Source organism: Athene cunicularia (assembly GCF_003259725.1).
Source record: "Athene cunicularia isolate RWA chromosome 4 unlocalized genomic scaffold, athCun1 chr4_part3, whole genome shotgun sequence".
Classification (NCBI taxonomy): Eukaryota; Metazoa; Chordata; class Aves; order Strigiformes; family Strigidae; genus Athene; species Athene cunicularia.
In genome coordinates, this window is record NW_020799100.1 from 7,958,281 (window position 1) to 7,974,632 (window position 16,352).

Sequence of the window (16,352 nt, forward strand, 5' to 3'; positions counted from 1 at the left end):
GTTCGCCCGCCGCTGGTGAGCCGCGGGGCAACCGCTGTGGGCTCGCAACCCTCCTGCTGCGGGCGGCGGAGGGGAGAGCCAAGCGCGGCCGCTTGCACCTGGGGGAGCGTGTCGCCTAAAGCTGGATGAAGCTGACTGGTTTGCTCTTTAAAACTTATTTTACACGTGGAAGGAGTGAGCTTTGTAACACCCTGTCGCGCCCGGGAAACAAAAATATTACAACCTTCTGAACTCTTCCCAGTGAGAGCTACTAAAGTTTATGTGCTCTGGATGCAGCAGTGCTTATTAATCCGGCACCTGGGGAAAAGGTGGATTAAGTGGCGTGCTCTTACTGTTGTGAGCAAGGAGTTCAATTTTTAAGGACTCTTCCGTCCTTCTGTGTATCTGGTGGAGTGCAGCCGTTTAAATATTTCTGAAGTTTCCCGAAAAATCATAGCTTTGTGTCTTACAGCTCATGAGGCGAGGTAAAAAGACTTGAGGCGAAGTAAAGGGTAGGGCGAAGGTGGACCAATCTCTCCAGAACGAGAGTATGCTGCCGCTGATATATTTAAACTTAATATGTTGAAACTCCAATCTGTATGCCAGAAGATGCAGAAAGCTACCCTTGATATCTACAGAAGTATCAGTGGTGTTGCTTTGCTTCAGGTTTTAGTAACTGGATAGCAATTGAAGTTACTGTTTGCTCAAAAAGTGCACTGAATGCTTCAAACCTTGTATGTGGTGCAGTTTACCCCTTCACTGTCTGTTGAAAGTGAAGTAAGCGTGTATGTTTCCATTAGGGAGAGGCGAGAAGACATGAAGCTTTATGCTGGTTTCTTCAAAGTCAAGGGAGCAGGCAGGTAGTTTTGCAGGACTTGTTTAAGTTGGTGGTACTAAGGGGAGTCTGCTGTTAAAGCTTTCAGAAGAAGCATACTCGGTTGTATTGTTTGAGGATAGTTTGGCGCTCTGATGCTTGTCTGTTAATACAGACTTCTTGTGTGAGAGCTTTTGATGTGGATCAAAGAGTTAAAACCAACCAATTAGATACCTCATTTGTTACTGATCTGAACAAGTGGAATCCAGCTACGGCAGTGAATGTTGCAGTCACTGTGTTGAAATTAAAAACCTTAAATTGGGTAACTGGCAATTTTCTTTTTTCTAAAGATACCATTTTAAAGTTAACTTCTCTTGTGTCTGTGGTAGAACAACTTAATGAGGTAACCCTTGCGTCCAGAAATGGCAACATAACAGGAAGCCAGAAAGTGGTGATAGTTTGCTCAATAGTTTGAAAGCTTTTGAAGCTTAAAAGGTACAGGGTATTGTTTGAAGATGTCCTTAAAATAATGTCATCTGCTATAAGCTACACCCACAAAACAAGAAAGTGGAAACTTGAAAAAACTCTTGAGAATAGCATAAACTGAGCTTGCCTTTTGGCTGTCCTTGCCTTTTGAATATCCTTTGATACAAACCTGTTGAGAGCTGTCTCCTGAAGGTCCCCTTCTGTGCCAGATGAATTTTGTGTTTTGGTGTAATTCACTTTCTCAGACTTTGGTCTCAGACAAACAAAAAGCTTGTTGTTCTGACCGGGAAATAGAGGAATGTGTTGGTGGGGTGAGGAAAAAAAAAAGATGTGAAATAGGGTATGACGTATATCTCTGTAAGGGGTTAAAAAAAAATCCCAATGAACATTCTCCAGTCTTCATTGAGTATACCCAGGTGCTGCTTTTCAAACATCTGGAGGCCTTTGTGTGACACTTATTTTTTCCCTTGTACACAAAGCTGACTTGTATTAAATGCAAGCAGGTAAGATACTAGTTTAATTACTGTAATCTCTGGGAAAATCACACAATGTATTTTCAAAGATACAGTGTGAGTACGTTTCAACTTAAGTAAATTATGAAGGAAGACATAGCTTGGATTTAATGCAAAACGCTGGTAGTTGCACTTTGGAAGCTACATGTGTGTGTCATTCAAAATGCTGCACCATCTGGTATTACTTGTAATTGCTGCTCAAGAAAAAGCTTCACCACGAACATGTTTTTGAGAGCTGCTGTAGTTGCATCAGAGATTGTGGAGGAGTATCAGTTTGTTCACTCTATTCAGATTAATTCTTAAAATGCCCTTATTGCCAAGCTTCCTCAGCAAGAAAAACTATAATGTTACAATATGGGTATTTATGGAAAGATGCTACACATGCAGTGTGTCAGCTAGTATTTAAGAGTTTTGGGTTTTTTCTGGCTACTAACAGCTGAGTTGTATTTTTCTTGAAGAGCAGAAAAAAACACAAAAAAATTCCCAAACCATAAGTTATGTCGATGGGGATACTTGGGTTTTTTTCCCTTTTAAATAGGTCATGATGTCCTAAATAAGTCAGCAGAACTATTTCTGTAGTATTTTGTAATATTTTAGGATAATATAAAACGTTATACAGAAGCTGATCTTTTCTCTTAGTGGAGCACCTGACGGTCTTCTCTTCTTTCCCAGTGTCGGTTCTCTCACTTCCCCTCAGCCTCTTGAGTTTGGGTTGCAGTGGAGTGGGGCTAAATGCTGCTTTTAGTGGCGTATCTCTTTTTGGCTAACTATTGAAAAGCCATAATAAAAAAGTAATAAATTAAAGCTGTAGCCAGGTTGGTAACTGTTAGAGTAGACTTCCATGTAGACCAAAATTTAGAAAAATAAACCCCTAAATTAATTACATCTTAAATGTTTAAATGAGCATAGTAATAAAGAAAAAATCTTGTTTCACTTATATACAGCCCACTTAAGAAGTGCAGGGAAGGGGAAGGTAGTTACTCATCAGAAGTTAAAACTCCTGTACATAGAAAAATTTTGAAAATCTTGTAAGAACTGCAATTTCAATACTGCAAAATTGTATTATGTAACAATTAAGCTCTTAAGCCTTTTGCTTTAGGAGAAAGTTCAGGTCTCCACAAAATCATCACAAACTTCAAAGTTTTGCCAACAACGTGACGTTATGACTATCAGTTTTACGTTGTTTTTGTCCTCGTTCTTACTTTTCCAGCTAGAGCTCATGACTGTCAGGTGAATGCTGATGTAGTGTGGTTCTTGCAGAGATATGTAAGTTGTGATACAATAGGAAGAAATACTCTTGAACTCTTGCATAGGTGGCAGTAAGGTGGATGTCTTTAGTTTGAAGCTCTTTAGTTATCTGTGAAGCTTTTCAGTACTGTAATTGAGGAAGTTTGACTTGAACAAAAAATAGCTAATGTTTTTGTAATCTATAAATGTGGGTTTTATTTAGAAGCTGCTTAAATTTTTTTTAAAAACTTTATGGGCCATCAGGTATCCTTGTTCAGTGGGGGCGTAAGATGGAATAGCTGAATTGTGTTGCTTCTGCTGAAGTAACTTAAGGTCAGACTTGGTTGTTATGTAGATGAAACTTAAAGGTTGCTATTAAATTTGCACTATAAGAGCATATGTGCATAAAAATATTTCTTGCTGTTAGTCAGGTGCAATCTTTTAATTAAGTCTTCCAGCATAAATTGTTGCATTCCTTAGGCTATGCTGCCAAAGTTTGCTAAAGTGGCTCTTTTGCTTTATATTTTTGTAGTTTATGGTGCAACTTCCAAAAAAAGTCGTCTTTTTTTTTTTTTTTTTTTTCCCTTCAGGACTGCTAGGGTTAAGGAAAGTGGTCCTAATTCTTACATCTTTCCTAGAGCAGTTTGAATCCTTGACAAAAAGGAAGAAATGTGGGAATATTAAACCATTATGGTTGTCTTTAACATAAGTATTTACAGTTCTCTTGAGAGAGATAATCCTGAATCAAGAAAATTATGACTTTCTTGTTACTTGAAAATGGAAAAGTGTCAGGTTTTGTCAGTGCCTGGCTGATAATTTAAAAAAAGCGTGAAATATATATATTTTTTATAATATCTGTATTTATGTATGCTGTTCTCCAAAGAGTTGTATGGTTTCATAGATGATGTGCCAGTATTTCAGATAAGCTGTGGAAGAGAAATTCTAATACTCTTCTAGGCAGTTAAGATTCTACAGCTTTTCCAGGCTGCTTGAAAATGCCTGTGGTACTCTTATGGTTTAAAGTGGTTTGATTTTTTTTTTTTTCTTTTCCTGTGTGATGTTAACATGTTTCTAAATTCCATTCTAGAAATAGCACCGCAGTTTCCCTTGCTGCAGTTGAAATGATTCCTCCTGGTAATTGGCAAAATGCTTTGAGTTGTAAAGTGTTTATATAAGTAGTGTGATAAGAAAATGAGCATCACTTGCCCTACACATTTCATTCCAACTTTTACGGCCAACATCCATGTTACAGTTTCCCAGCTGTCAGTCTCTCAGGTGCATGTGTTCCTTTCTATTTCCAGATGTATGGTGTTAATAGCCTTTTCTTCCTTTGCTGCCAGCTGTAACAGATCCACACAGTTGTTTCTATGTAGATATTCCTATTGTAGACTTAAAAGAATCATAATAGAGAAGTGACACTTGCTTTTTTTGTGCATCTCAATTACTAGAATTCAAATGTGATCATAGCTTTATTACTGGTTGTGAAATAATAATTTTAAAAATTGCCCTGAGTTGCCTTATTAAAGAGTCCTTTTAAATTTATATTTTTGCAAGACACTCTTAAGAAAGTCCAGTTTTGGTCTATAAAATGCACTAACATTTTTTTCCTACTGTTCATTCTTAGTTTAGTACTTTAGAGGTGTTTTGTTTGCCTAGGTGTGTGGTCTTCTATACTGGCAACTGTGGCTTATGTGTTTGTGCATTCAGGAAGGTTTTGAAACCAAAGACTATAATTGTGCCAAGTGTCCTCAATTAAAATTGTCTTCAGGGGAGCCAGTATGTGTTGTCTTCAGCATGTGTCTAAAGTGCATGGGACTTGCAGCTCACTCAGGTCCTCTAACCTGAAGCACAGCTTGAATTAGACTCTGAGTATTCCTTTTGGTTGCCTTTTAAAATGGTCAGGCTCGTACCTTACAGAAGTGAGTAGCACATGCTAGAAAACCTTCCTAGCGCTTTTACAGAATTACTGGAACTGTGCTTTTCAATCACATGGAACCACACTTGTAGAATAAAACAGTAACACGTGAGCTTCTCAAATGCACCTGAGGTTTGTGAACTTCCACTCTATTACTGGCACTTGATGGAAGACTTCTTTTGTAGGCCAAAGCAGAAGGCAGTTGCTCCCTTCTGAGGGAGCATCATCTGGATGTTTTTTTGTGGTAATAAACCTTTATGATGGTATGATAAGCCAAAGCTTTTTTTACGGATGTGTGGCTTAAGGAGAGGTGATCAGTTAGAACATTTGATATAGTTGCTAACAGTAGGATTTCTGTCGCATTGTGCCTGAGCAGCACTATAAGAACACATTTGATTCCAGTCTTAGACATAAGTATATGCAAGGGATCTCCCAGGTGTTCAGCATCATCTTAGGGTGTACTGGAACAACTGCTGGTAGAAGACCTTATCTGAGGGAAGGTGACAAGATCAAAGTCTCTGGAGATTGCTGGCAAAGTATGAATGAAATTAGCTTGGCTAATTTGACTTGAGAGCGGAAATTTTTTTGGTTTTAACCTGGATCTTCCCTCCCGGTTTCATCTATTCTTTAATAACCACTCTTTATATTGAAAATCTTCAGTGAAGAATTTGACTTGCTTAGTGGTCATGTGAAGGGAAAGGACTTTGTGCAGAAATAATATTTTCAGTAGGCTATCTGTGTGGTCTTTGACCTTAGCAGATCAATGGAATTTCTTTAACTGTTACCTAGTAGTAATAGGTATGGCTTGGTACAGAGTTTGTGGAGGTTTTGTTGGTGTTGTCTGTGGTTGGTTGGTGTTTAGAAACTGAGAATAGGACTTGTAACAGTTCTGTAACATTTCTGTGATGGTTACAGACACTTTGGTTACATGAAGAATACTAAGCAAGATCTAATAGCAGTGGCTTTATAATGCTTACTTATAAACTGATTTGATTTAGGAAGACTGACTTCCCTTAATGTGTTTTGAGAGAATTAGAAATGGCCTAACAAAGTTCGCATTCAGTGGATGAGGCCGTTGAATTAAAATTCAAGTTTTCTCTATAAATTGTGGAATTGGGGCAATAATTGTCTATGGACTGTTTGGCTTTCTACAAATTTTAAAGTACTACTTAATTTGATGATACAGCTATGAGTGGTGAGCAGCATCTGTCAAATGACTTGGTTTTGAGAATCTTCACATTTGTAAATACTGAAATACTTTAATACTACTCAACAATAAGGTTTTGATGTATAGCTTGCTTAAAACTGTTCAGGGCACGCTTTTTTTGGTGCAGTTATTTCAGCATTTTTGTGTGTTACTAATAAGGATGAAAGTTTTCATCCCAACTTTTGTCCATAATTGGAACCTTTGACATCAGAGTGAAATAAGTAATTTACTAGAATTTGCATTTTATAGCTTTCTACTTTGACAAGATACTATCTAAAACTCTTCACTCTGTTAAAATTACTCTGGTTATTAAATTATTCAAACAGTGATGCTTAATCAAAGGACTTTATGTTCTTAATAAACAGACCTTTAATTAAGATACATCTGTAATATATTCTGTGCACTAGAACAGGTATAAATTCTAAGTGCAATATTTATATGAACATTTATATGAAGTCCTAAACTATCAGTGTGTGATCTATAAGTTCATGTTTAAATGGCTTGTGATAATGTAGTCTGTCCTCCCCATGCTGCTAAGAAGACAAAGAAGTTGGCATTTCAGTGGTGCCAACACCTCTGTATTCAATTGTTGCCCAACTTCCCAAGCATCTGCCTTTTTTCAAGTACTTATAAGACAAACCACATAAACAGCAATGCTGCTCTGCAGCCAACAGCCTGCTCACAGACTTGGCTTAAGAGGCCACAAAGGAAGCTTTTCAAACTGGATGTTTGTTTTACTGGCCTTGCCCAGTCCTTAAGGTGTACTTTGATCACACCTGAGCCAAATTTAGCTCAGTGAGAGAATAAATGCCTAATGTGCATGTCTTGAGGGGTTTAGAATAGTCCTGGATTCAGTTCTTTGCTCTCTTTTCAGCAAGTGCCTTCACTAGCATACCCAGGCAGGCGCTTTACCCATGTATCTGCTGGAGCCTGTTCTGGTTTTGTAGTGATACTCAGGCAGAGACTTGCAGCTCGCTGTCTCTGACCTCCCAAGTTAATGTTCTGCTGCTGAGTTTATAATCAGTCTTGGACACAAAGAGCCTTTTTTGTACGAAAGTCTGAGACGTGCCATGATCCACCACAAAATACTCAGTAGGTTGGTGATTAGGTTTTAGCAAAGTGGAAAGATATGTAGATGCAAGTTCTTGCTCTTGATTCTTAAGGAGGCTTATTACAGGTATATAGCATCTCATTTGCTGTCATGTGTGTCAGCACTGAGGCTTAGGTCAGAGTTGCAGGGTACTTGCTGCCTGTTGATTTCATGAGGTGTAGATGTCTCAGCTTCTCCTTGCTTCTCTGATATTCATTTGTTTGGTTGGATTGAGTGGCTTCAGGCATTGAGCATTCAGAAGATCTGCACTGGCTTTCAGACAATATTTTGGACATAGAGTTTCTACTGGAGCAGGTTATTTATAGATGAGATATGGGGACTCCATAAACTTATTGAAATACCTTTGAAGTTCATACTTGGAGTCTTTCAGTAAAATGCAGTGAATTTGAGCAAGGAATGTGAAATAGCTCAATTATTTCTTAAACCAATGCTTCTAGTATGAATTCCTAATGTTAAAAACACAAAACGTGATGATCCTCTTTGAGAGTATAACTCATTGTAATGCTTTGATTTTTTTTTTTTTTTAATTCAGATCTAATACAGTGCACAAATGAAATGAATGTGAATATTCCACAGTTGGCAGATACACTCTTTGAGAGAACTGCAAACAGTAGCTGGGTTGTAGTTTTCAAAGCTCTAATCACAACACACCACCTCATGATGTATGGAAATGAGGTAAGACACAATTACTTCTGTTAAAGCTTCCTTGACAGTGTTTTAAAAAACTTCTGATGATCTTTTACTTCATTAGGCTAGTGCTTATCAGTAAGAGCACAGCATAAGTCTTGTTAGCACTCCATAAGTGTACAGCCAACCTATTAACAAATAAGAATACTTACTAAAGGGAGGAGGAATATGGTGGCTAGAATATTTGATCTGTCAAATCATCATACAATGGGCTAAATCTTCATATGTTGTTGCCATTAACATTCTTCCAAAACAGGTTTCTATTGCGTTTAGTTCACTTAAATTATTTCATCAGGTTTTTAAAGCTTCTGAGACAATAACATGGCATTAGAAATGTAGCTTCTCTTACACAGTCCTTAAGTTAAAAAATCAACTTTTCTTGGTCAAGTGACAGTTTAGTCCTGAACATAGATGTGTAGTCATTCTCCCAGTTAATGACTGTTGGCAACTGGTAATACTGAAATGATGATTCTTAAAGATAAATGCTTCCAGCCATTAAACTGCTCTGAAAACTTAGTGTTGCCTCCTCTCTCCAAAGCTCTGTGAACTTAATTACAGTAACTTTTAAAACATAGTGTGCTCTTTGTTAACACTTCCCCAAGTTTCTTATGTGCTTACATTGTAGTTTCGACAGATGATATGTTGAAATAAAAAGGTAGTATCAAGTAGAATTCATTATTTATTCCAAGTATAAAGCTAAATTGAATAGTGTAAATCAGTTTGTGTATTTTATTCTGTCTTCTTCCAGTAAAGTTCATGTCTACACACTGAAACTTGAAAGAAAAAAGCAAACAATTGAACCATAGGAAAAAAATCAAAACTTAAGAGTTGTGGGCTACCAGTCAGTACCTGTTTGCCCATACAGCGTTTTGTAGTAGCAGAAGAGTTGAATTTTTATGTTTGTACCGAAACTGTTTCTCAGCTTTGAATGGGTGCATTTGAAACTTCAAAAAGAGTTCCTTTATAACTGCTGAGAGAATATAGCTGGAACATTAGTTCTGTCATTTCAGGTGGAACATGAGTGTACTCCTCGCTCTTCTAATACATGAAAAGAGGCCTTTTTCTTAAACAGATAAAAAATTATCAGCTGTTGGGCTTCTATTTTAAGTACAAATAAATATAGCAGAAGGACAGAATGTTGTCTGAGCAATCACTGTCTTGCAGTTTCTTGTTCAGCGTGACTACCTGTTTCTTGTGATGAAGTTTAGGGTAAAATGGGTTAAAACTGCTCTTGCCTGTGCGTTGTGCAATACAGACCCCTGACATGTGGAGAGAGTGAGTTAGCATTGGCCCTTTTAAAATGAGATTCAGAACAGTAGCTAACTTTGAAATGTTTATATACACCTTTTGAATATCACTGTCCTGTTCCTAATTGTGTTGAAACTGTTTTTCTTCTGTATCTTTTTGAATGCAGTACTAAGATGTACAAGGACCAGATAAACCAAGTGGAAAACAATAAAAAGTTAAAACAGTGCCAGAACTATTGGTAGGCAAGCTGCACGTTATAGACTTGTACGAACTCTATAGCTATAGGCTGAAAACACATGCAGAGTTACTGATGAGGTGGTATGTGACAAGTTGGGGAATCGTTCGGAAGGTGAAAGTACTGCTTTCAGTTTAAATAGTACTGGTGAGAAGCATTTTCTTGTTGCTGTGCTAAGCCCTCATTACAGCTCCCAAAGAGCAGGTATTATATGGAGCCTGACTGAAAAAATGCTAGTTTTGTGGAGTGTGATATAGTTAAAACTTGGCAGACAGGTGGATTTCCACCATGAAAGGTGAAGGAACAGGCCATGCATGCTGTGGCAGCAGAGGGATTCAGATCAAAGCTGTAACAAGTCCCTTAAGCCATACTGATCATAATCCTCTTTTATGGACTTGAACACTTACAAATAAGCAAGAAAGTCAAGAAATCACAATCACAGGAGATCTGTGTGGAACAGTGGCAGAGAAACCTTTAAAACTGTCTGGATGTGTTTGTCTCTTACAGAGCCAGCTATTATTTGTCAAAGCTTAAACGCTGTTTAGTCAGATCACTACATTACAACATACTTATTTTTATATATGTATATATAGCCCCAGTGCTGCTGCTCAACACATTTCCAGAAGCTTTTTTGTTACTAATTACTTTTAAACTTGTAACTAAATCTGCCTCCCACTTCTACAGCAGCAGTAGAGCTATGCAAACCTTGGGAGCTTGGGCAATGCAAGTGGTATCTTTGTTTTGTTTTCCAGCTTGTTTGTTCTAAACTAAAAAGTTAAACTAAGCAGCTTCCTCTAGGATTATTTGTCTTTTATTTATTGGCAGTGATATCTTTTTATTTAGTTTAAATTTATATCTTTGCCCAATGGAGTTTTGGATTTCAGGGGCATTGCTAATCAGTAGTTTCAAGTTTTCCTTTAAATTTTTCCCTTTTAATTAATTTCTATTGTTGATAGAGGCTATTAGAAACAGTTACAAGGTAAGTGTAGTTTTCCTGTAATATGCTGAAATGTTTTGGCTCTCACAACAATGATATTCTCAACTTTTCCTTCACCAACAGCGCTTTATCCAGTATCTTGCATCCCGAAACACTTTGTTCAATTTAAATAACTACCTGGACAAAAGTGCCATGCAGGGTAAGGATCTTTCACTAAGGGAAATAACTCTACTGTCTTTTTTGCTCTCTGATAGTACCTGTGTCAGTGTACTCTAGGAGACAAATGACTTTTAAATGAAAGGGTATTATAACTTATATTGCATGAGGCACCAAAGAATATCCAACCAAGAATGTAGACACAAAAGGAAAGTGCAATTCTTGAGTTACCTAGCTGAGTGCTAGAAATCTGTCTGTAACATAGGTATCATGTGCATACATAGCTGTAAATTTAAAAAGGTGAACTCTAGAATAAACCTGATTAATATTAACGTAATGATCTATTATTTGCTGTTGCATTTTAGTGTTTTAGGATTAACTGTTTACTGTTAAGATGCATGGAATGGTAACAAGCATGTGCTGTATAAATAGAGAGAATTCCTTCAAATCTCTGGGAAGTCTTTTAATTACTTACAGTGGTAGAAAATGTTTTGGGGTCCTTATGTGGTTTTTGAGGAATTGCATGTAAGTTTACAAAATCTTCAGCATTTTACTAGGAATACATTTTTAGTCTAATTTCAAGTACATCTTAGTAAGAGCTACTTGGTTCTTGTCTAATATTTTAATGTGTTTAGGTGCTTATTCTCATAATTGCAATGAATGCTTTCCTAATCTTAGCAAGCTGGAAAGAAACTCTAACATTACATTTCAAGGTGAAAAACAATGAATCTCAAGAGTCTGGAAAGTGCCTATGAAGAGCTTTTTATGCAAGTTGATGTAAAATGGGCTAGTATGAGAATAGTTCTTGAAAAGAACTTGAAAGAAACCGTACTCCTTCAAAATGTCTAACTTTTATAAATGCTTAACTCTTAGGCTATGATATGTCTACCTTCATTAGGCGGTATAGCAGATACTTGAATGAAAAAGCACTTTCATATAGACTTGTAGCAGTTGACTTCACCAAAATGAAAAGAGGGTAAGACTGTTATTGCTTCTTTTGTTTGGTCTTTCATATTGAGGGGGGAGGGAAATACCAGTTGTTCTTGAGCTTATAGATTGGTGTTCTTCTGAAGCAATATAGTATTCTTGAAATAGCATAATATGCTGAGGCCTTTTGGTAACCTGTAAACGTGTGTCTTCTACTCTGTAGGATAGATGGAGTGATGCGAACTATGAATGCTGAAAAGCTTCTGAAAACCCTTCCAATCATACAGAACCAGCTTGATGCACTCCTTGATTTTGATGTGAGTACTTTAAGCTCAGTGTTAGGTAACATGCTCTCATTTTGAAGTGAGAGTTTAATTATTTTATTAAATACTAATTTACTTTCTCATTGCTTTCTACACAGGCAAATCCAAATGAACTAACAAATGGTGTTATAAATGCTGCCTTTATGCTCCTCTTTAAAGATTCCATTAGACTTTTTGCAGCATACAATGAGGGGATTATTAATCTTTTAGGTATGTGAGAATTTTTTTAGCTTTTGAACTTTTGTGAAAGATGTTGAGAGAATAAAGAATACAGACAATTTCTGACTGTAGTTTCCTAATAAATTCTTTGCTCCTTTACCATTAAATTAAGTCCATCTTAGTTTCAGTAGCAACTACCATAGGCTTAAACATACACTTCTACCTTGAAGAATACATCTTGAAGCAGAAATTATTGATAACAAGGTGACTGATGAGACTAAAACAAAGGTGCCATGAATGTGCAGTGGATAAGCTTTGGCACTTGGGCTGTAGAAGTATCAGTAACATGTGGTATTTTGTGGATTGAGTATAGTTGCAGTTTCTTCATAGCCTGACTAATCATTTTTACCTGCTACCTGAATCTACACAAGCCTAGTAGATGACATGTAGGGGGTTTTAATGGACTCTTAGCAAAGAGTGATGGATCTTACCAAAGATTGATGGACTCTTAGCAAAGCCTTGTAATGATAATAATAGTAATAAACTATTAAAGCAAATTTCTGAGTGAAAACATCCAATCAGTTTGTTCTGTTAATCCATTAGTTTTTAATCAGTGAAATATCTCTTTAAGTATATAGGGCAAAACCATAAAAAGTAAGGATGTAGTTGATATTCCTTTTGGTAGGTCAGTTCAGTATATATACACCACTTCAGTAGCCATTCTGATGTCTTTTGGATATTGAACCCATTTACAAACATCCAAATGTGTTGATACAAGGTTTAAAAATGTAATTGTATACCAGGAATATTTTCAAATGATAAAATAATTTACCTTATTGCCAGCTAAGATGACTTCTTGAAAATATTCACCTAAATACCTGATTTGACAATTGCAGTGATTCGCAACCATGTTTAATAAAGCTTTGTGTTATTTTCTAATGTACTGAAATAGTTAGTAGAAAAGCACTGATTTTTCTGACTTATTACAAAAGGTGTCAGATGTTTCTGTAAACTTTAAAATCTGAATAGCTTTAAGTTACTCCTGTCCTCTCCTTGAAGCTTGTCTCAAATTAACTTTTATAATACTGTGTCAGCTATTTGCTAGGGAGGCTGTTATCTCACAAGAGTTTTATTTGCATCCTCAGAAAGATATTTTGATATGAAGAAGAACCAGTGCAAAGAAGGCTTGGATATTTACAAAAAATTTCTAGCCAGAATGACCAAATTGTCAGAATTCCTCAAAGTAGCAGAGGTAAATAAATTGCATCCATGGAAAGGATATCATTTAGCTGTACTGGTACAGTAGTCTATATTAATAATAACAACTTCTCAAATGGATTAATGTTTGCTTAACTTTGTTATATAAGGAAGTGTTCTACATATTAGATATTTTACAGATTGTATACACTCATTAACTTGAAGTGATATTCTTGGGTATCCTTTTTATTAGCCAGACAACATAGTAAACTTTCTGAGGTGGTGTTATAAATTTCATGAATGGTCCAGATTGTGTCAACTGAATGTTACAGTGTGTATACGGCGCTCTCCTTTACTGTAACTGCTCAAAATGGAGAAGTAGTTCCAGTAACCAGAGTGGGTGTTTCTAAGGCTCCTCATAAGCTTTTCTGCATGAAAAAGTTAGGCTGGATGGGAAGTTGGGTTTATTTTGAGATGCAGTTTAATGTTTGTAATTTCTAAGGTGTGTTCCTAGTGAGGCTCTTACCAGTTCAGAAAGTTATGAATATCCCTTTAATATGTTAGTTTCTATGTAACATTCAGACATCACTGGTTTTTATTTTTATTGCCACTGCATGTAGTAATGTACTTTTTTTCCCTTCTGTTTTTTGTAAACCTAGCAAGTTGGAATTGATCAGGGTGACATTCCAGATCTTACTCAGGTCAGTGTACATATCATATTAACCCAATTATTTTGTTCTTTGTGTTTTTAAAGGTTGGTGTGTATCATTAAGTAATCATTCATCTCAAGAATGTATCCTCTTCTATGTATTGAGTATGGTGACTTTTCCCACGGATTAAGTGTATTGCGTACTCACACTTTGCAGCTCTTAAGATTTTTTTGATTGTTTAAAACAATAAAACTCCCAGGAAATATTTTTCAAGAACTTCTGGTTTTTATCACAGAGGATTCTGTGGCATGTAAGCCACAAGCACCTTACCATGAGGAAAACCTTTAATTTCACTGTAACTTAATGTCTTCCAACACACTTAAAGATTACAATTAGCTAGTCCGTCAAGAATTTTTTTCTTTCCCCTGAGGTCTGAATAGATTTGTTTCTATATCAGCGCACAACACTGGCTTCAATATACACAGTAGTATGAGGACCATGCGCAACACAGGTGGTGTGCTGGAACACTTAGTCTAAAAGGTGAATTTCAGGGGAACACCTTCTGGTAAGGATAAATTGAGGGGCAGAAAGGGGTTGATAAAGATGATTTGACCCAGTGAACAGAAAACATTGATAGTCCACAGAAGGACACAAAGTTACTCATTGCAAGTTACTTCAGTTCATAGGGATGTTGTATTTCTTACCTAGGACACACCCAGCAGGGCAGAGGTACTTGGTATTCTTTCTGTAGTAAACAGTAACCTGATGGGTAGAATAAATGCCAATCTGTCACTCGGACAATAAACTGGAGTGCCTTAGAGGTCTAGAGTACTCAAACTGTTTTAAGTGGAGTCAGTGAGAAACAGTTAAAATCTAATGTGTAAACTTTAGAACAGTCACATTGAATCCTGCACTACCTTCACCAAATTCAATTTCATAGGTTAATCATGTAAAAATATATCTACTGTGAAGCTTTACCTGAACTTCATCAGTGTCTTTTAAATATGGAAATCAAGTCTAAACCACAAACTTCCATTGTCAGTGTTGTTCATTACTGCCAATGGTATGATTTCCATCTGAAATCAAATGTTTCAAAGTACAAATCTCTAATTCTTCCTCCTAGCAATTAATATTAACCTCTTTAAGAACTTACAGGCCTCTGTGGTAGGAAAGAAATATGACTAACCAGCAGGGTAAGAGCAGGTAATAAGTGAAAACAGTAGTTGGGATGTTTTCTATTCATGTTTGATCTTAGCATCTTACTCTGTCTTTCAATTAGTACTGCAGTATTCAGCTGGTCTGTATTATGTTAATCAAATTACACTCAAGTCTGAAGTTGTACTTCACAGGGTTTGTGTGAACTTGTCCAGTTAATTGGGTCATTATAAGGCTCTTCAGTGTTTTCTTGGTTCACTGAGATTATGGGATTTAGTTTCATTTTGCTGCTTTTTATATCTGAAACTTTCAGTGAGCAAAAACATATCTACTCTTTTCACAGCGTTTTTTATCTAATAGTTCAGCTATTTTGTTGTAAGTGCAATTAGACATGAAAGGCAGCTCTCTGCATTGTGATGGTAGTTGTCAGCATCCCCTGTATTTTGGCAGTTTCAGTGCCACTAAGGATTTCACTTCCATAGTAAATTTCATGGCATTTAATAAGAGTTGAATAATTGTGTGTCCATTTAGTGCCACATTAAAATAATTTGCTAGAATTTCTTAATACTAGGCTTTCACAAAAATTTGGGTTTCAGTGTGCTTATGTTTCTGAAATAAGTTCTGACAGGATCATGTCTTTCATTTCTATTCTGGTCTACCATATTTTTTTTTTCCAAATACTTCGTTTATATTTCTGGTGTATATTCTGTTCTGGGATATGCATATTTCAGAGTTTCCTTGACCTGATCCTGGCAACAATGGTTTTTACCTCTTTAGAGGTTTACTATTACTGCTGCTGTATAACTGTTTTTCTTCCCTGATTCTAATATTCACACTACTGCCACTTTTGCCACTTCCTATAAAGAAAATTTTTCCTTTGTTAGGTGCCCTGTTTCACAATGATGTTGCTTACTTTCTGTTTACAGCTGTTACTGTATTTCATGCATGCAACCGGGTCATTTTTCTCTCTATGGCTTAGTCTGTCAGATGTCTTTGGGTGGGGGGAGTGAGGCTGAGTCATGAAATACTGACTTTTTCAAGTTATAATGTCTGCATTAGCCCAGGCATCTCTTCTGACATAAAACTACTAAGATCTCTTTACTCAGAATTTCATCTCTGTTTTGTTGAATGTCTGCGGCAATGAGAAAGTTCAGAGAAGCTGCTGGCGTTTTTTGGTTTTAGGTTTTATGGTTGATGAGGGGGTTGTTTAGAGGATTTTAGAAACAATAAGTATAGAATATGCTTTTCCATACAGATAAGTTTTAAAGTGGCCTTGAAAAAAAGACATCCAGGAAAAACTTTATGGGATTAGGGTATAGTCTCCTGCTATAAAGATTGTCTGTCTGTGTCACATGGTGCCTTTTGCAAGCTATTGTTCCTCCTGAAAGGTAAAAGTATGGGCTCTTTTGGCTGTCTCTTATACACAT

General features: G+C 36.6%; 1 protein-coding gene across 4 annotated transcripts in view; it reads left to right on the forward strand.

Moving 5' to 3' along the window:
- Positions 1-7,789: 7,789 nt before the first annotated feature.
- The window catches only part of LOC113479918 (phosphatidylinositol-binding clathrin assembly protein-like), a 23,814-nt gene continuing 15,251 nt past the window's right edge, over positions 7,790-16,352 (forward strand). For 2 of the 4 annotated variants that reach the window (XM_026848315.1, XM_026848320.1), the window contains exons 1-7: positions 7,790-7,926; positions 10,482-10,557; positions 11,388-11,490; positions 11,665-11,758; positions 11,863-11,974; positions 13,069-13,175; positions 13,780-13,821. In XM_026848315.1, the coding sequence (XP_026704116.1) occupies positions 7,807-7,926; positions 10,482-10,557; positions 11,388-11,490; positions 11,665-11,758; positions 11,863-11,974; positions 13,069-13,175; positions 13,780-13,821 (654 nt within the window). In that variant the 5' untranslated portion in view covers positions 7,790-7,806. The remainder of the gene's footprint in view (positions 7,927-10,481; positions 10,558-11,387; positions 11,491-11,664; positions 11,759-11,862; positions 11,975-13,068; positions 13,176-13,779; positions 13,822-16,352) is intronic. The other 2 variants (XM_026848316.1, XM_026848319.1) reach the window with 1 other exon arrangement.